This window comes from Andrographis paniculata, unplaced genomic scaffold (assembly GCF_009805555.1).
Source record: "Andrographis paniculata isolate CXL003 unplaced genomic scaffold, ASM980555v1 Contig10END, whole genome shotgun sequence".
NCBI lineage: Eukaryota > Viridiplantae > Streptophyta > Magnoliopsida > Lamiales > Acanthaceae > Andrographis > Andrographis paniculata.
Window position 1 is genome coordinate 2,236,652 of NW_026137380.1, and position 19,624 is coordinate 2,256,275.

Sequence of the window (19,624 nt, forward strand, 5' to 3'; positions counted from 1 at the left end):
ATAAATTAAATATATGGAATAAATGTTCGTTGCTTTAATTTACCATAAGTGAGAATCCTTAGTGATTCAATATGCTTCGTATTTTGGGCAACTACATTATTCGCATAGTAATTAATTTATTATCATTAAGGCACCATGTCCTGGACATCCAGGTTGATGACATCCCCTTAAGGAACTCAATAAGGATTATTGTATAAACCCTGCAGGTGGATTTAATCCGTACAATAATAAGTTTTGAGTGGTATTACTTAAGGAATTAAAAGATATTAATTAATTAAATTGTCAGAAGATTTAATTAATTAATGGATGTGGAACATCTTAAACATGGGGAATTAATTAAGTTTAATAGAAGCCCAGATTCAATTTGGGTTGGGCTGGGAGTGCAATATTAATTCTTTAATGGAATGAATTAATATTTTATGATTCGAATTATATTCAGGGCTGAATATAGAGATTTGGATCTATAAGGGAGCCCGAGCCCAACACCTTCTAAAGATCCCCGGTCTGGCCCAATTACCTGTTGGGAGACTTATTAATATGCGGTCTTTGTCAAACCCTAGGGACGGTTTTTCAAAAGGAGGCGAAAACCACAGGTGCAAGCCGTCAGCTCTAGGGTTTCACGAAGAGCAAAATTCGTCTCCCTCCGTTTGATAGATCGCCGCCCATCCGGTGTTCGAGCGGGGTTCGGGAACAGTCTGGAAGGTCTCTAGCGGAATCAACCTGTTCGTGATTGCTGTTGGTGGTTCCAAAAAGGGTACATCTCTAGTTCATTCTTATAGGAGCATGCTTAGGATCGTTTTATACCATGTATGTACGCGTTGGCATCCAACAACGATCCGTGGGAATGAACAGCCCTCACCGGCGTGTTCCTACAAAACCATGGTGCAAAAGCATCCATTTTCAATTTCCACTGCTCACTGTAATATCTCACCACATGTACAGTTTGAAAATAGAAAACGACAGCCAGAGTTTATCTCTGTAATAAAAATAAAAAGACAATCGTTACAAGGAACTCTCCTATTTCAGATAACTCAATCAATATTACCATCAGCAGCTGCTGCTTATAATAAGTTTGAAGGAGCTTTCAGACGACATATATTATTACAGCTAAATTTGTTTTCTTCGCATCATTTTTATTTATTAGTTCATAAATTTTGGTGTTTCTTGCCATGCCCGTATACGTATTTTAAGCACACGGTTGGTTTGATTGTGATTTGTGAAGTTCTTACAGAAATAAATACACATGGGATGGGATTGCTTGCATGATTTCTTTCCATCAAGAACTGTAACAGAAAGCTTTTAAAAATGGCTATCAGTCCCTTTCTTGCACCTACCGAACTGATCAAAGTTTCGTCTTTTCTTTCAACAACCTGTTTTGAAATTGAGATTATAATACCGTTCAACTCTTGCAATTCTTGGATTATTGAATTTGGGCCTATTTTTCAGGCCCAATTTGTTGGTTCTGTTGGCCCAATAAAGGCCCGTGACTCAGATGACGTCAAGAATCGACCGTCAAAATCCCTGAGTGACTTCACAGATTCAACTTTCAAGGGTTTTTCGCACATCGACGCGCTGCAGAAGAGGTTCGAAAGGTAGCGCCGTACTGTTCGTCTTCCTCTCTGTGATTATCTGTATGTTGTTTTATCTTATTTTTATGAGTGTATTTGTGTCTGTTGAAGTTGTGGTTTTGTAGATCTGAATCACTTCTCGTGCTCGTCGTTTTCTGTTTACGTTTCCGGAGTCGTTGGTTTTTAGGTTTGTTCTCGAGTCTCTGTTTGTTATATTGAGTAGATCTACGGATTCGCTGGACCTAGACTTGTCAATTCGGTTATTAGACACTGGATCATATGAAATTGAGGCATTAACCGTAAATGTTCTATTTTTTTTCACCCTGCGCTGTTTTTGGTGTGCATTCATTGATTGTTTTGTCTATAGTCGCTTGCGGTTGAGATGTTTTCACTACCGTGTTTCCCACTAGTGTTTGTTTAATTCGGTTGATTATTGGATAATTAAGATCTGATTTTTGCAGGAAGGTTAAGGATCATGAGGTCTATATTCTGTGGAAATCTGGAGTTTGATGCTCGCCAATCTGACGTTGAGCGCCTTTTCAGGAAATATGGGAGGGTTGACAGGGTGGATATGAAAGCTGGTAAAACTCAATTTGTATTCTTCATTTCTTCCATTACATTTTATTTTTGTATTTCTAGTATGAACCATGAGAAAGAATCTTTCATTAACGTTCAATGTCATGATTTGTACTTAATTTTTACGTGTCGGAAGTTAAGTAATGAGAAGTGACAGTTGGGATTGTTGGTTGCCGTGCTTGGTTAGCTTATTGTAGTGGGAGTGCTAAACCGGGGCCTGGTAGTGATTGTTCTGGCTGTCCTTTTGAGAAGATCTCATATACTGTTGCCGAACCTGGCTTATGGTGCCACTGCATAATTTGTGGAAAGAATGATGGATTGTTTAGAGAGTAAAGTATTTTGGACTCGAGGGTTCCTCTTGTTCGTCAGCATGGATTTGTGTCTGTTGTTTGTGGAATGCGGGAGAGTACATTCAAGAGGTCAAATGGCAAAGGGGATGTGGTGTTACGAACGGATGCTTCTTATGATTCGTATAACTGTTGGCCGTCAAGTGAACTTTCTGCTGGCTTTGCATAATATGAAGAAAAATGATATTTTCATATGATAAATAATTACAAGATGTTTATGCATGTTATTTTCCCAGAAAAAAAAAGCACGATTTTGCTATAGTGAAGCCCCCAAGCTCAATAGTTTTTTTGGCGCAGGATTACTTGGATATTCCATGATCTTCCTCGATGGATGGTTCTCTCCTTATTTTCTCGATTGTGCCCAAGATACATGTTATTGTGTTTCTTCGAAAGAACAATATGATCTGCCATGGTCACACAATCCCACACTTTCCTGAGACCATTGCCTTTTGCATTCCTCATGACTTTGCCCAGTCTTCAATTTCCGACATGTTTCAACATAGATATCATGTTCATTCCGGATCCACTGTCAGGTGTTGTGTTTCTTCGTACAGTTTTTTTCCCTTTCTCTGGTCTGATTTGCAGGGTTTTGGGTAGTTGCAATTGTTTAGTCGATGTGATGTGGTAATTAAGGTCTTCACTGGAGGCATCTTGACATATTGTTTACATCTGTCTGCCAAAGTTAGCCTGCCGGCTTGGTTTTCTTAACATTGTGTCTTTGTAGGCTTTGCTTTTGTATATATGGAAGATGAGCGTGATGCAGAGGATGCTATCCGCAAACTCGACAGGATAGAGTTTGGTCGAAAAGGACGCAGACTTCGAGTCGAGTGGACTAAGGTATTCTGAACGTTCTTGAAATTTTCATTACTATGTTTTACATGGTTTGGGCATTAGAATGGTACACCATCAGTTGGACACTGGTTTGATCTATTTAATTGTAAATTAACACAATTGAGCTTATTCTACAGCAAGAACGAGGTGGACGTAGGTCTGATAGTTCGAGGAGATCAACAACCAACTCAAGGCCTTCAAAGACCTTGTTTGTTATCAACTTCGACCCTATCAACACGAGGACTAGGGACATTGAAAAGCACTTTGAACAGTATGGAAGAATATCGAATGTCAGGATCAGAAGGAATTTTGCATTTGTGCAGTATGATTTGCAGGAGGATGCCACCAGAGCTCTAGAAGCAACACATATGAGGTTTGTCACCGCAAGTAATTCCTTTATTATCTCTTAGTATGGTTTTAGGCGCCCAATTAGTTGTGGGATACAAAAACACTGAACATATCTGTTAATATTATGAATTATTGCACTGTAGATAATTTGAAAAGAAAATTAGTTTAATTTTTGAGGTAGAAGTTGATTTTTGGAGTAATATCTCACTTGCATCATATTTCATTGTCACAGTAAGTTCATGGACCGAGTTATCTCAGTGGAGTACGCGATACGTGATGATGATGACAAGAGAAATGGGTACAGCCCTGATAGAAGGGGTCGGGACGCATCACCTGATGGAAGAAGCTATGGCCGTGATCGTTCTCCAAGCCCATATCACAGGGATAGGGGTAGTCCTGATTATGGACATGGCTCTATTCCAAACTCTAGGTCTGATCGAAGGGATAGTCCCGAATATGGGAGAGCTGGAAGCCCCGACCATGACAGATATCCTAGGTGCATATTCCTCCGTTCTTGTCAAATTTCCACAGCTCGTTCGTTTCAAGCTTTTTAACTTAATATATAATTGTATTGCAGCCGATCACCACCTATGCGTGAAAGATCCAGATCCTGAGAATGTCGAGGAAGAGAGAGTTGGGTGTGGTTAGAGCTGAGTGAAACCATAGTTTGTATGTGGATTTTAATGTCTTGGAAGATGATGCCATTTGTTACTGTAGTAGAAATTGCACTTTATCATCGTACCACCACCATCATCATCTTGTTCGTGTAGAATGCCATTTTCTCTTGTTAATGGAACTTCACATGTTTGGGTGTGCCTCGTAGATGTTTTGTTCTTGCAGTGTTTAATTTATAGCTATAATATATTTCTTGAAGTCAAATATTCCATGAGATTTGCTGCATAAGCGTGAGCAGGAAAAAGAAATTGGTTTGAGCTGTGCGATGCGTAAATACAAATGCATAGGACAAAGGAACCGAGGCACGCTTGAGGGGCAGTAAAGTCATTTCAACCTTTGTAGGTGGGCCCCACCTTAGGAGTCCCCGAAGCAGTTCAAATTTCAACGGTTAGATTCACTGTTCCAGGCTTCCATCTTCGCCGTCGGATTCCCATCCAGCTCAGGTACTTGTTGTTCCACCCCACCCCACCCCACCCACCACCTTGCTATATTTTACGCCATAGTATTTCTTACTGAATACAGTAGAGAGAGAATCAGGTAGACAGGTCTGACAGTTTGTTGTTCTTCTTCTTCTACTATCAGATGCGGGGAGAGAGAAACATGCTACGATGTCTTCTTGAAAATCGTTCTGAAATTTGAAATTTCAATTGTCTTCTCTCTCTCATTTCTTCTTTCAAATAAATGGTATGCTACTTTCAAATTGAATCTGTCGGGGGACTACTCTTTTCGTCGTCACTTCGGAAATAAAATAAAAAAGAAATGAACTGATTCAAGGTTCTTTATATTCAAATCTTTCTCTTTCCTTTCGGCATCAGGAAATTGCTGTTCTAGTCGTGGCTAAAAAACTCTTCTGCTCTCGTGCCCTGGAGGCAAAAAGGTAATGGGTTTTTCACCTCTTTCTTTATTTTTCTTTCTTCTTGACCTTTAATGGAGATTTTAAAGTTTCTTCCGAGGTCTTTAGGTATATTTTCTCTTACTTTTGGTTCAGTAACATTTTTCCAAAATTATTTTCTTCAAAGGATTTTGAGCAATGCCAAGATCAAGATAGCGAGTTAGCTATGTGTTTCTAGATGAGATTTTTTTATTTTCCTTCTGGAAACATTCTATGGATATGATACTCTGCAGAATTGTTGGTTTCTTAAATTGGGTTTCATACTTAACATCAAGTCATCTTTCAGAAAAGATTTTTTTTGGGGGTGTTTTTATTCTCTCATTATTTACAAACCGTAGAGTCTTGAATAATTTTACTGACTTGGAATAATCTAGATCTTACTGCAGAATCATCGATTGCTATATGAAATTATTTTCTGATAGTGATTTTTGCTTAGAGTAAAGGTGGAGAGGCAGGTTTGGTGGCTGGAAAAGGTGTCCGATGCCTTGAATGTTAGGGAAAAGACAAGATTAATTTGAGGTAGAGACATTTGGATATATTTATTGCACCATTTTCTTTTGAGTTTTATCTGTCGGTCCCTTTTCCTAATATTAAATATTCTTCATAAATATTTCCAGCCTAGTCCTCTCTTCAAAGCCAAGTCTTTTCTTGATCAAATGTCTACTACATACACATCATGGAAATTTATTAATTTACGAAACATTTCACTGTAAATTAAATCCTGTGAAGAAATGCAATAATTATCTTCAGGAAGGATGCAGCTCACTGTCACTGGTTGTAAAGTAAAGCTACCTTCTTTCCATTCTGAGAGACTGTCCCATTCTACCCTTATACAATTTGCCTATTTTCTTCCTTGTGCTGCTGCATTTGTCCAAATCAACTCATCTGCCGAAGGGTATAGTTGTAGTTATACAAGAATTGACTTCAGCTTTTATTAGACGGCTGCTGGAAAGTTTCACTATCATTTCTTGTCTTTCCTTTTATTTTATAGCAAATCCCATCAAATAAATGATGATTATTTGGTATATATACATATGGATCTGTACGTCTTTTGAGTAGACCTTGTGGGGTTTGATTAGGTATTTTATCAAATTACATGTGGGCTTTCATTTTCTTTGAGCGAGCATTTTGTGATCATGCAAGATTCTCGAAGTCTCTAATCTATAGATCCACTTTATTCATTCATTCGTTTATTAAATGTTGTTATCTTGATGCTTTGTGTACAGTTATAATAAATATTATATGCGATGATTGCAACCACTCTGTCTTTTTTATTTCCAACATTTTGCTTATCTCAGAAAGCCACCATGGCAGAGGAAGCTTCGTCTTCCTCTGAAGCTCGAATCTTTCCTGTCTTTTTACGGGATCTCTGCAGTTTTTTTTCCAAATTCCGCTGCTTGTGCCTGTGTATGGCCTAAGATTTTTTTCAATCTGGGTCGCTGGAATTTGATTTCTTTTCTATATTTCGATTCTGCTCAGGTCTGGTGATTGTTTGACTGACTTAAACCATGTCCGAAGGCTGCGGTAAGGAATCCGTGGTGGATGATAGCCTGTCTACGGAAGAATGGCTAACGTGCGCACAAGGTCTCGTCCCGACGGCGCTGGAGAAGGCCAGGGAGGTTAAAGGCTTCCCTGTCCGATGGAAGATGATCATTTCCAAGTTGGAGCAGATTCCGGCACGGCTGTCGGATTTATCCAGCCATCCTTGCTTCTCCAAGAATGCACTTTGCAAGGAGCAGCTGCAGGCTGTTTCAAGAACACTGAATGAGGCAATTGAATTGGCGGAAGCCTGCACGAAAGAGAAGTATGAGGGGAAGCTCAAGATGCAGAGTGATCTCGACGCACTCGCCGGAAAACTGGATTTGAATCTGCGTGATTGCGGGCTGTTGATCAAGACAGGTGTTCTTGGCGAGGTCTCTGTTCTGCCGGCTGTGGCGAGCACTTCAGCTGAGCCGGAGGCTGCCGGATATGGAAACTTGAGGGAATTACTCGCCCGGCTGCAGATTGGCCATTTGGAGGCTAAACATAAAGCTCTCAACAGTCTTGTGGAAGTTATGAAAGAGGACGAAAAGAATGTTCTGGCGGTGATCGGGCGAAGTAACATTGCGGCATTAGTCCAGCTGCTCACTGCTACTTCGCCTCGTATCAGAGAAAAGACAGTTACGATCATCTGCTCGCTTGCCGAGTCGCGCAGCTGTGAGAATTGGCTCGTTTCAGAAGGCGTGCTCCCTCCGCTCATCAGGCTTGCAGAATCGGGCAGCGCTGTGGGGAAAGAGAAGGCGATAATTGCTCTTCAAAGGCTTTCGATGTCATCCGAAACGGCGCGTTCTATCGTCGGTCACGGCGGGGTGCGGCCGTTGGTCGAGATTTGTCAATCCGGCGATTCAGTGTCGCAGGCCGCTGCAGCGTGTACGCTAAAGAATATATCTGCTGTGCCGGAGGCTCGCCAAGCCCTTGCCAAGGAAGGGATAGTGAAGGTGATGATAAGTCTTCTCGATTCCGGAATTCTCTTGGGATCGAAGGAGTACGCGGCCGAATGCTTGCAGAACTTAACGTCGAGCAATAACGATCTCAAGAAAGACGTCGTAGCTGAAGGTGGGCTAACGAGCCTTCTTGCTTATCTAGACGGTCCGTTGCCTCAAGAATCCACAGTCGGCGCATTGCGTAATCTGGTCGGATCAGTGTCTGCCGAAGCTCTGATGTGCGCCGGCGTCATCCCGAGGTTGGCTCATGTGCTGAAATCGGGATCTCCGAGCGCGCAGCAATCTGCGGCATCGGCCATCTGCCGGATTTCCACTTCGTCAGAGATGAAAAGATCGGTAGGTGAAGCTGGATGCATTCCGTTATTGGTGAAAATGCTCGAGGCGAAGGCAAATGCCGCGAAGGAAGTTGCGGCACAGGCGATAGCTGCGCTGATTACCGTATCCAGCAACTGCCGAGAAGTGAAGAAGGATAACAAAAGCGTGCCAAACTTGGTGGCATTGCTCGACCCGAACCCTCAGAACACTGCCAAGAAATACGCGGTTTCGTGCCTGATGTTGCTTTCCTCGAGCAAGAAGTGCAAGAAGCTGATGGTTTCTTACGGGGCGATCGGGTATCTGAAGAAGCTGGCTGAAATGGACGTTCCGGGCGCGAAAAAGCTGCTCGAAAGGATGGAACGTAGCAAGATCAAGAGTCTGTTTGCGAGGAAGTCGTAGGATGTGAGGATCTTTGTTTTGTGGGTGCTATAATGTAAGAAAGTAGTAGCTTCTTAACATCATGGAAAACAGGTTCAAACAATACTCAGCTATGTCTGTATAAAAATGAATAATGAATGTTCTTCGAATTCTGCCTCAATCAATACAACAACATTAATGCAGTGCTAAGAGTTACATTCAATCATTGTGATGTTTATTATTTTGATTTTTTTTGGGTTTTTATGTAATGTGGGGTTGCTATTGTGTATATATTATTTTCTAATTTTTTGTTTTTATTTTGAAGAAGAAAATATTGAGGAAAATGTCAGAAAACACAAAAAAATGGAGGACCAAACACGCCTTTTATCTGTCTTTGTATGTATCTGTATATCAGTATCTGATCATCTTGAAAATAAATTATGGCGTGCTGGTTCTACTAATATTCCGAAATTCGAGACGAAAAAGGTATCGAGCACAAGCTAGAGTATAACTAATAATCAATCCCACACCCATAATATATATTATTTTTATATTTCATGAATCCATCGATTTCTTTTTCGTAAGCTTCTGGTTTGCGATTATTTAAGTATTCTTAATCGTTTTTCAATTTCGAATTTCTGGTCGATTAAGCTTAGGTTTGTTGTTTGATATTTGTGAAGCAGCTATAGTTATCTTTATTGTGTTTCTTCTTCATTAGGGCAAATAGATCTTTCCTTCATTTGTCAGGAATGCCATTCCTATGGATAGATAATAAATGGATTAGTCACGAAGATAATGTATGGCTGAAAATTATCCTTCTTACTACATCCTTAATACCCTGATACTCAATAATCTTGATGGCCTTGGAGCTTTCTGTTCATCCGACCATCTCACCTAACAGATTGATCTGAACTGATTATTGTGGATTGAGTTTGTCGATCCTTGGCTTTCAGGTAAATTTAGACAATCATGAGTTCGCTAGACGTCGCAAGAGTTGAGCTTGGACTCGCTGTTCTTTATCTGAACAAGGCCGAGGCGAGGGACAAGATATGCAGGGCGATACAATATGGATCAAGATTTTTGAGCAATGGCGAGCCTGGTACTGCTCAAAATGTCGAAAAATCAACTAGCTTGGCGCGAAAAGTTTTTCGCTTGTTCAAGGTCAGGTTATCACCATCTCCCTTGTTGATTCTAGTCGCCATTCGACTAATTTATTTTCTGCTTGTGTCTCTCAGTTTATCAATGATCTTCATGCTCTCATTAGCCCAAGTGCTCCGGGAACTCCTCTTCCTCTGATTTTGTTGGGAAAGGTCTTTGGCTTTAGCTTTAGCTTCTTTCAATATGCTTTTCGACCAAATCTTTGTCGCTGTATAAACCGTTAAGCTGTTGCTCATATTGCAGTCGAGAAATGCTCTCCTCTCGACTTTCTTGTTTATGGATCAAATTGTGTGGCTGGGAAGGGCCGGGATATACAAGGTCTGTATGAAGCTAGGACTCTGTTCTTTGCGAGTCTAGTTTTAATATTTTTCTTACTATAAAAGGCGTTCCGATGCAGAACAAGGCGCGAACAGAGATGATCGCAAGGATCTCCTTTTTCGCCTGGATGGGTTCGTCGATCTGCGGCACCCTGGTTGAGGTATTTTCGTTATCTCTCTCCCATGGATTCACCGGGCTTTTCTTGTTTCGAGTTGTTTAAGCTCTGATTGTTTATTGGGCTTCGATGTCGCTCAAGATTGGGGAGATAGGAAGGCTTTCGGCATCGATGAACAAGTTGGAGAAGGAGCTGAAGAACACCAACAAACATGAGGTTTGAGAAAATCATATCGAATAATTTCTGTACAATGCCATTGATCTTACAGTTCATATTGCTTGCTTTGCGGATTTATCGTACTAGAATGAACAATACCGAACCAAGGTTAAGATGTCGAAGGAGAGGTCTCTAGCCCTCGTCAAAGCAGCCATGGATATTGTTGTCGCAGTCGGGTTGCTTCAGCTGGCGCCCAAGAAAGTCAGTCCTCGAGTCACCGGCGCCTTCGGATTTGCCACCTCCCTCATCTCCTGCTACCAGGTAATAATCCTATCCCATGTTTTCCATTTCTAGTTCATCCATGTTCGTCGATAAAATCCAATCTGTTTCTGCAGTTGCTGCCATCTCCAGCAAAGGCCAAGACTCCATGAAATCGGCCAAGCCTCGATGCAATGAGACAACATTTATACTTAGTAAAGCTTGCTGTATGAAACCTATAATCATCCTCTGCTTATGCTTGTCCTGTTTAAGGTTACGAGCACAACAGTATGCAATTTGTGATTGTGTATTATGCACAGGATATATATAGTGCCGTCGCCTTTAAAAATCATCTAATTCATCCCATTCGAGCACCTCCTCAATCATCTGCGCTGGTAAAAAATCCCTGATCATCATCTCCATTTCATCATGTGGATTGTCCGTGGTCTCTGAGCCTTCGCCAGAAAAGCCGCGCAGAACATGGTCCATAGCGTGGGGATAATGTCGCAGCTGGAGCTCGCCTGATGGAAGCATCTCCAGGTTGTACGCCGGCTCCAGAGGATGCCCCAAAACTCTTATGTACGCCAAACTGCAATTTAAGCGCACGCAGAGCAGATTAAATAAAAATAAAGATGCGAAGATGGAGTATTGAGAGTTTCACCATATATAGAACAATCCGTCTATTTCATTCCTCAGCGCCCTCCCGAACAGCTCAACCTGCACAACACCACCGACGCAGACAACAGGCTCTGGTAGCTTAAATGGTTGCAAGCAATATTCCTGTGGCAGGAAGGATAAATGAGACTGAGCTATAATACATAACCTATTTCCGAAGCAACTGAAACAAATAACGCTAGCAGTTAAAAGCAGCTGCAGTAAGCTCAAGTGCAAACCTCACGACTGAAAAATGAAAAATTTAACACAAGCCAACACCAGAAGGCTACGGCATCAAATAGGAAGTACCTGTGACATAGGAAACTCCGGAGAGGTATATGTCCATACATACTCGTCAGCTGAAGGCTGTGGCACTGGACCAACCTTGATCTCCCAATCTTTTAAGCATTTCGGATGACCCATCCGAAATCTCACTGACTTTGCAGAGTAGACGGGCTTACCAGGCTCCCAAAACACTGAAACAATAGTCAGGTCAATTGCAACACTGAATGCCGCAAAGAATGGGATGTGATTACTGTTTATTACGGTACCTTTGTAGGGCCGAATATCAATTTCAGACACAATGCATATGTTAGAATTTAGTCTGTACAATATACTCTCAGGAGCATTAGGGTCACTGTGTCCTTTACTAGACCAATACGAAGCACCCCATGGATATCTGTCAACTGGTATCAGAGTATTTGTGACATTTTCGACCTCACGATCTGTGCTAGAAGCTCCAATTGGAAATGAAATGCAGTCCTTGGGATAAATTATTGGCTTCGTAAGAGCCTGAAGTAGAGAAGTGTAGATCTTGTGTTCCTTCTCGAGAGTCTCCCAAGCCGGAGGATGAACAGATAGAACATCCGAGGGCTTAAGCCTCATTACTCCATTACTCTCTTCAACCGCATAGGCAATATTTGCAACCTGTGGAACCTTTCTCACCCATAGATTTTTGCAAAATCCATTTGCAACAACTGCAAAAGATGAAGGAACAAAGATATTTACTATCTGCTCAGTCATTGTATTTTATTTCTCTCACGGCAAATATCTGAAATACAAACATGAATGGGCTTTGATAGAAATAAGTTTACAGATGAAACCATGTCCTGAAAACTTCAGTAATAATATCTCTATGTTTAAGTGACATGATTGTAATCGATAGGGATGAAGGACAGGACACACTTGCAGAGTAAGTCATTAAAGCCTAAACAACATGACAATGCAGATCAAGTTACGTGCTATTAATAACACTAAGACATACATTTTCTCCATTTCAAAGGAATATACTATACATAAATCATCAAAAAAATGGATCACAGCTAACAAATCCAGAAAATTTAAGAGTTTAATTTATAAACCAATTTGTGGGTTTGACACAGATTCTATTGTCTGATATTCACAAGTTGTCAATAATTTAAGAGGTTAAACCCACAAATTCAATAATCTTTAGATATAGGGGTGAAAGTGAGTTGATCTTACATGGAAATTCTCCCCATGACAACAGTCTGATAAGTCCCTTGACTAAACGAAAATTTTAATCATCCATGGAAAACTGGACCAGTATGATGTGAAGTAGACGACACAGCCCCAATAGTGATCTCAAAGTTACCAAAGGATGTTCTACCCAATAAATGATTAAATATACCAAAACTGTAACAAGTAATCAAGACATCCTAGCATCTATGATATATTCAGCTAACTTAAGCTCACCAGACCGGCGCCAATTGCGGGAGACAGAACTTGCACGCAGAAGATCAAGAGGGTCATTCAAGAATGCCAGGACATTTGATGTCACATCGGCCTCCAAGTAATCCACAAAATCAATACCAGTCTCCATTTAGAATAAGCTCTGATTCATTAACAAAAGCAGAACAAAAGTATTACAATACATCCCTCTCAAAACAGAAAATAGAACACAATTAAGATTTCTTCAGATAATCTAAATAAAGTGACAGAGCTGAAACAATTTTCAGAAATAGGTGTTGATCTCACAACTCTTCATCCGTACAACACAATTGCAGTCCATCAAAAAACTTCAACTTCACCAAATTAAATCAGGAAATCACGGTGTAAAGAGACGCGATAAAGATAGGATTTTGATCATTTATCGTTATTATAACTATTATTATCTTATAAAGCATCAATTCTCACGCCATTTATTCTCGAATATTTTCCATTGCACGCAAGGAAAGAGCATAAGCAGCACCATCAAATTCATTCTAGAAGAATTAATCTTACAACTTTCGGATTCTCAAAAACGCCGCAAAATTCAAATAATTGAAAAGATCAGAATTTCTATAAAAAACGCACCAGGGAAAATATCTGCAAAACAAAATCTCCACTTTCAGTCATCAATCCACCGAATCAACACAAAAACGAATTAAAATACAGAATATTTTGGAGTAGCAGGGCGTACCCGTTCTTAGAAGATAGACCAATGCGCACAAAATGTGAAGACTGAGCGAGAAAGGAAAAAGGAAAATAAAAAAGGAGAAGGAAAGGACAAAAGCGAAGGCACCGAGGTAAGGTAAGGGTCGGATCCGAATATGAATATGGATTTGGATTATGGGCCTTTTTTTCCATATATAAATTTATAGATAAGAAACAAGTTCCGAAGGCCCACATAAAAAGCCCAAGGAAATCCGGCCCAAATTCAGCCCTAATCTGAAATGCAAGCAAAGAGCCAGCAAGTTAAGACCCAAAGAATCAAGACAAAACCAAAAAGCAGCCCAATAGATCACTGAGGCCCAAATTGCAGTAAAAAAAAATTCTCAAAGCCCAACCCTCATCAGCTAATACTGCAGCAGATAGCAGTTAACATTTGAAATGAAGATTGATGATATCCACTAAATGGTTTTCATGAAATTTATTAATTAATGCTTCAATATATCTCTATGGAACCAGAATTGGTTGACAAGAAAGACATATATGAGGTAGGAATAGGATGCCTATCACTAATCACTTGTGTATCTGTGATCATGCCAGAAAGAGACAAGAATGTCATGGAGAAGTGACCTTTATAAAATGTAATCTGCATTATTAGAGAGAACATATTGTTGTTTCCGAACTTTCCACCACAATTTGTGTTTGAAGACATCCTCAAGCTTTTGGATTCTAAGGCCAGCCACCTTCCTTCCTCTTCAGGTTTGCTGATTTTATCCGGAAAATCTACTCATATCTTTTTTAATTGTTGAAAGAATCCCACAAATGCTTACTCTTAATTTGCTCGATCCCATTTAAGATGAAAACTATTTATCATTTTTTTTTAAAAGATCAAATTAAATATATATATATATATATTTTTATTATTATTTTTTAAAAATTATATTAAGAATCAATTTTAATCCACACTCTCAAACAAATTATATAAATTTATGTTTGTTTGTGAATTTTAGGTTTTGGGTTTGGATTTTTGAATCGTAAAAGGTTGAATTTGAATAGTTGTTTGATGTGATATAAATTAAGGTTGATGTGATATTTTGAATGCAAAATAAATTTGTAGTATAATATAGAAAAAAAAAAAACAATAATTCTTTGATGTGATATTTTTGAAAAAAAAAAAAAATCTAAATAGTAAAAATCTACGTAAAATTCAAAAAATAAAAAACAACCTAAGATTTTTATAGATAATATAAAAAAAATGCTAGCTCATGAATATTTTCTTTCTAGACTCTTGCTAAATGTTTATACATGCAAGTTTATGTGATTCATTTTCCAATTTTCCTTACTCCTTAAAAAATATTGATATTGTATTTTATGGTTGTGATTGGTTAGTATTTTAATTTAAAATAATTTTTTATATAATATTGCAAATATTGATTTTTTATTTATTTATATTGTAATAATATAAAAGTTAGGATATTTTTATTGGATTTGGAAGCATCGACAGTTTGAATCCAAAGTCCCATAATTTCAAGATTATTAGTCGACTACTCGTACCAACAAACATTTTTTACAATAAAACTAAAGAAATATATAGTAATATTTTAAATAAAAAAATATACTCCTAGAATCTATGTTTAATGTTTTAATTTGAATTTTTTTAAAAAATATAATATAAAAAATAATATTTTATATTAAATATTAAATTTTATAAAATAATAAAATATATATTAAAAATTGTATAACTATGTGCAAACAAAGCCATAATATATTTAATAAAAGAATAAAATTTAAATATATCTATAATATTAAAGAAATGTTAATATTAGCTCAATGATTAGTAGGGATAAAAACACGACCATTAAAATATTTGAATCCAATTCAAATTTTCTTACAGGAAAGTTGTATTAAAAAATGGGAAATAAAAAACACATAAAAATTGAAATGGAAAAACCTGAGACACTTGTCCACGCAGAGAAGCATGAGAGTTTACACCTGACGATGTTACCGCCTGCCGCCATTTGCCGCTGCTTCCGAGCGTTTGATAAACTTCACTCGTATCTGTTCTCATTTTTTGTCTTCCTGGAGGTGAGAATGCTGGTAATTTGTGATTTTTCTCTTCAGTAACTTCTGTTCTTGTTTTTTCTTTTACGAATCAACGCTGGTGTCGGGCGATGGCACATGTTTGATTGAATTATTTCTGCCTCTATACATTTAGATTAAAGGATGAAGATCGAATTTGGGGTTTTTGAAATGGTAGAGTTTCGAGGCGACAAGGCTTAGACTTCCATGGGTTAATAGATTATCGATGCATTTTAACAACTTTATTTGCGTAAAAATTTTACTTTCAACCTCGGATGTGTTTCACAATTCTAGAGAGCGAGAGGGAGTTGAGATAAGAGTTGGGGTTTATTTGTTGTTAGGGTTATTCGTTTTTTTTTTTTTTAAATTTTTGGTGTATATGATTTTTGTGAAGATCAAGCCACAATTTATCATACAGTTTTGTTCTGCTTTCATCATTAGTTCATACTCATGTTTTGGGTTGTTGATGAACCTCTCCAGTTTGTCTTACATTGCTTAGAATTTCGATCTTTATCTTTATATAACTGTAAGTAGAAGTGTGAACTTTCTGATGCACAGCCTATTTTTTTTTTATCCAATGCAGGGCGGCTTAGATTTGTATGTGTGTCTTGAGATAGATGCTCGGAATTAGATTCAATTGATCTGTCTTGTAACCATTATACCGCACACTCGGAAGAATGTTGGTAAGATTCGTTATTTGTCTTAAAAGTTGTTTCCCTATCAGGGATTGCAGACAACACATTCTTCAGAGATTGTGTTGATTGTTGTATATTATCTTTTGTCTGGTTATATTACTCCCGGGCAATAAACGCTCTAGATTTCCAATTGCTTTAGCAAAGTATGCCTGTATTCTTGTTTCTTTCCTCTTCTTTTCATGAATATGGGCGTGACTACTGTTCACATATTATGTTAAAGCAATGCCAGGTCATTGATCAATGTATTTACGATTCTATGTGTCAGTTGTAGTATTAGTTTTAATGTATATGTGGTATATCATATTTTTTTTTTACTTCTTCCCTTGTTGGTTCCGAGCGCAGTTCATCATCGGACATGTTGCCCTTAAGTTTCTTTTGGATTTAATAGGTGACGTAGTGATTATTATATTTGTTTTGGAAATTTATCTGAATGTACAAACTTAGATTAAATGTATCCTTAGCTGACACTTGTCTTTTTCTCGTTCATTCCTCCTTACCAACTGTATTAAAAATTAGTCAGCCCATGAAAAGCTTCCATACTATCATTTAAATGATTCATCAGACCATCCCATGTTCTTCGCGGCTGGGTCATCCTGTCCTAAAAGCTTCATTTGGATGCAACCATTGTCCGTTGTGGGTGTAGTGTAGTTTTCAATGGTGCTTTGTCTTGGTCCCCTGTATTAATAAAACATTTTGGGTTTTCTTCAAATTCCAGTAAAAAAACTTTCAGTTTCAGAAACCTGGATACCAGGGCCATTTTAGTGATGTCATTATCGGAACTTTCCACTTAGTACTAACTATATATAACACCCACAGTTGGTCAATGTTATAAACTTCAAAGTATTTGTTTTTGTTTCGATCAATTGAAAATTTCATTTTAGTTGATTTAGATAACTATGACATAAAGTTGTTGTCAGTACAAAGAATTGAAATCAAAAGTAGAGAAATAAAAATAAGTTTCTCTAGCTTGTTTAGACCTGAGAATTCAAGAAATTATTTTTCATTCTCTATTGTATATTGGAGAATTAGAGAGAATTGAAGTTGTGAGAGTTAGAAGATATTTATCTTTCTATTTTGTTTTCATTCTGCAAAAAATAAATAAATAAAAGATCTCTTCGAAAATTTCTTCACCCGAATTTTCTCACCTATCTTCATTTTTGTCATCACGACGCCGTCTGCCTTGATTGGAGGATTTGATGGTAGAGTTTCATTAGTAGACTTTTATCTTTTATTGATCATCATATTTTAAAATTATTAGTATTTTTTGTATATATATTTTAAATAAATGACAATTGATTGTATATTATATTACTCTTATTGAATTTTTTGTTATATCAAACAAAAGAATCAATTTCTATTTATCACACTAATTCTCTTTGTCTTTATCAAATTCATTCTCGGTACTAAATACACTCTATCCCATCAATATTTTTTATGGGTCCTCAAGAATTTTTTTTTTCTTCTCTCAGTTGATATTTATGTTATATTATTTCTTTGAAAATATGTATGTTTGTTTGGGGATTGAATTTTAAATATACTATTCATCCCATTTTTTTTTTTAAAAACATCAAATCAAACACTTATTTTTTATTTTATATATTATAGTAAAAATCAATTATACATTCAAAACATCATATCAATACCTATTTATATCGCATCATACAACTATTCAAATTCAAAATTTTTACTATTCAAATCCTAACTCAAAATCCAAACCCCCAAACAAACACACCCTATATGTACTTAGAATGAGTTGTGTAGGTGATTGAACATGCCACTTGATTAATTGACAAGGGTTATGGTTCAATTTTTCGGGAAAAGATCGAAATAGAAGTACACTACTGCTTATGAGCCTAAGGCAATATTAGTGCTACGACTACTTTTGCTAATTTTTGCGGAGGGAAGCACAGTATCTCTAATGCATCTGAGTGTGTTCTATTTTCGTTTGTGTTGTGATCTGAAAATTATTACAAACCCCGCTCAATGTAATTATATTTCAATTTGGTTTTCTTTCCCTATTTTCTCCTTGAATCATTTTCATTTTTCCTAATCAGATTGTTTTGCTTAATTATGTTTTTGTTGGTTAATCAATCGTGATTCAAATCATTCTAAATTTTTCTTTTAACTATGTCTGGAAATATGAATTGATCATTCAACTTGTTAACTTTGTAGAAGCTGCTATACTGCATTTGCTAGACAGAAAGTGCTGCTGCCTATATAAGTACACATTCCCTAGATTTTTTTTTTTGCCGCAGGTAATCCTCTGACTACGTCGTAATATAAAAAAGACGTCTATGTATTTTATGTTCCCACCTTGTCATTCACATGATATGCTTTATGTACAAGATTGTATTTATGTTCTTCTATGCTTTTAGGAGGGGCGGATCTATAAATATTTTCATTGATATCACAATATATAAACATCAAATTAAAACTAACTAAATAGTTTAATTTTAATAATAAACATACGAACAATTTATCTTTTATAATTAAATGGATAATAGTGGCACTTCAAATTTTAATTACGACAATATTTCAATGGTAGCATAGTTATTATATTATATAAATTTCCTTAGTAAAATCATTGGTGACTTAAGAGTACATCCGCGGCCCCGACTTTTAGGTTTTCCAAATATCTGCAAGGACATGAATGATTGCGAAAATTTGTCATTTCTTACACGTTGCACTTCATTGTTTGACATACAACAATGAGCATGCTATTTATTGCAATTGCAAATATAACCAACTTGTTTTGCGTTTTACCAATAAAATGAGACTTATTTAATTGAAAAAAATAGCTTAATTGTAGAAAAGTACCAACTGAAATAACGACCGTGTCCATACTTAATTAATTACTCTAAATTTCAATAAAGTCAAAATAAACTTTAAAATATCTATTATTAAACATTGATAAATTATTTTTGGTATAATTTAGGTGTATATATGTATATGCAATGTGTCAATGTAATGTGTTCTTATAAAGTTCCCCTTTATGTACCAACACTTCGATTTAGCATATATATATATATATATTCTCTTATCTTTACTTTCTAGAGCTTAGAATTATTCTAGGATGGTTAAAGTGCTGATTAACATAGTACAAATATACATAACACATGCTAGAATTAATACCATTATCATGTGTTGTCGGTCAATGCCATGTATCGAGCTATGTTAGTATGTGATATATGGTAAGTCAACAATGGCATGTGTTGTCAATTTATATTGTGTTAACATATATTTTTGTGTTGCGAGCAATTAGATCACGTGCTTTGTGTGTTTTTACTATATACTAATTATGATTAATCAATATGGCGCTGGTTAATTCTAATTAGCACCGTAGCGCTGCTGTTTTAAATGTATCAAGAAGAACTAATGAATATTTGAGGTGATTCTAAGAAGTACCATATT

The 19,624-nt window shown here is 37.2% G+C and overlaps 4 protein-coding genes and 1 long non-coding RNA gene across 16 annotated transcripts; 4 read left to right on the forward strand and 1 right to left on the reverse strand.

The window, feature by feature from the left end:
- Positions 1 to 1,488: 1,488 nt before the first annotated feature.
- On the forward strand, positions 1,489 to 4,492 carry LOC127246141 (serine/arginine-rich splicing factor RS41-like). Of its 4 annotated transcripts, XM_051267380.1 has the most exons (7): positions 1,574 to 1,592; positions 2,030 to 2,149; positions 2,789 to 3,024; positions 3,216 to 3,328; positions 3,460 to 3,695; positions 3,903 to 4,166; positions 4,248 to 4,492. In XM_051267380.1, the coding sequence occupies exons 3-7, from the start codon at positions 2,901 to 2,903 to the stop codon at positions 4,282 to 4,284; spliced, it is 774 nt and encodes a 257-aa protein (XP_051123337.1). In that variant the 5' UTR covers positions 1,574 to 1,592; positions 2,030 to 2,149; positions 2,789 to 2,900; the 3' UTR covers positions 4,285 to 4,492. The 4 variants fall into 4 exon arrangements, with proteins under 4 accessions (XP_051123338.1, XP_051123339.1, XP_051123337.1 ...); XM_051267381.1 differs by lacking the exon at positions 2,789 to 3,024 and having other exon boundaries at positions 1,489 to 1,592; XM_051267382.1 differs by lacking the exon at positions 2,789 to 3,024 and having other exon boundaries at positions 1,533 to 1,631.
- Positions 4,493 to 4,852: 360 nt separating this feature from the next.
- On the forward strand, positions 4,853 to 8,595 carry LOC127246087 (protein CELLULOSE SYNTHASE INTERACTIVE 3-like). Of its 7 annotated transcripts, none has more exons than XM_051267314.1 (4): positions 4,853 to 5,029; positions 5,161 to 5,222; positions 5,674 to 5,756; positions 6,717 to 8,595. In XM_051267314.1, the coding sequence occupies exon 4, from the start codon at positions 6,746 to 6,748 to the stop codon at positions 8,432 to 8,434; it is 1,689 nt and encodes a 562-aa protein (XP_051123271.1). In that variant the 5' UTR covers positions 4,853 to 5,029; positions 5,161 to 5,222; positions 5,674 to 5,756; positions 6,717 to 6,745; the 3' UTR covers positions 8,435 to 8,595. The 7 variants fall into 7 exon arrangements, with proteins under 7 accessions (XP_051123271.1, XP_051123279.1, XP_051123254.1 ...); XM_051267322.1 differs by having other exon boundaries at positions 5,681 to 5,756; XM_051267297.1 differs by having other exon boundaries at positions 4,853 to 5,222.
- A 766-nt stretch (positions 8,596 to 9,361) lies between these two features.
- On the forward strand, positions 9,362 to 10,749 carry LOC127246144 (peroxisomal membrane protein 11C-like). The gene is made up of 7 exons (XM_051267389.1): positions 9,362 to 9,553; positions 9,628 to 9,702; positions 9,794 to 9,868; positions 9,948 to 10,028; positions 10,125 to 10,199; positions 10,287 to 10,460; positions 10,535 to 10,749. Exons 1-7 carry the CDS (start codon positions 9,362 to 9,364, stop codon positions 10,568 to 10,570), a joined length of 708 nt encoding a protein of 235 aa, XP_051123346.1. The 3' UTR covers positions 10,571 to 10,749.
- Positions 10,177 to 13,536, reverse strand: LOC127246126 (F-box protein At4g00755-like). 3 transcript variants are annotated; one of them, XM_051267368.1, is made up of 6 exons: positions 13,471 to 13,536; positions 12,765 to 12,903; positions 11,603 to 12,028; positions 11,361 to 11,527; positions 11,059 to 11,177; positions 10,177 to 10,986 (listed from the first exon to the last, which is right to left on the reverse strand). In XM_051267368.1, the coding sequence occupies exons 2-6, from the start codon at positions 12,889 to 12,891 to the stop codon at positions 10,740 to 10,742; spliced, it is 1,086 nt and encodes a 361-aa protein (XP_051123325.1). In that variant the 5' UTR covers positions 12,892 to 12,903; positions 13,471 to 13,536; the 3' UTR covers positions 10,177 to 10,739. The 3 variants fall into 3 exon arrangements, with proteins under 3 accessions (XP_051123325.1, XP_051123318.1, XP_051123334.1); XM_051267361.1 differs by having other exon boundaries at positions 13,365 to 13,509; XM_051267377.1 differs by lacking the exon at positions 13,471 to 13,536 and adding an exon at positions 13,047 to 13,330.
- Positions 13,537 to 15,414: 1,878 nt separating this feature from the next.
- Positions 15,415 to 18,464, forward strand: LOC127245722 (uncharacterized). Its single transcript, XR_007837473.1, has 3 exons — positions 15,415 to 15,524; positions 16,102 to 16,201; positions 18,386 to 18,464. It is a non-coding gene; the product is annotated as an uncharacterized LOC127245722 (long non-coding RNA).
- The last annotated feature ends 1,160 nt before the right edge of the window (positions 18,465 to 19,624 follow it).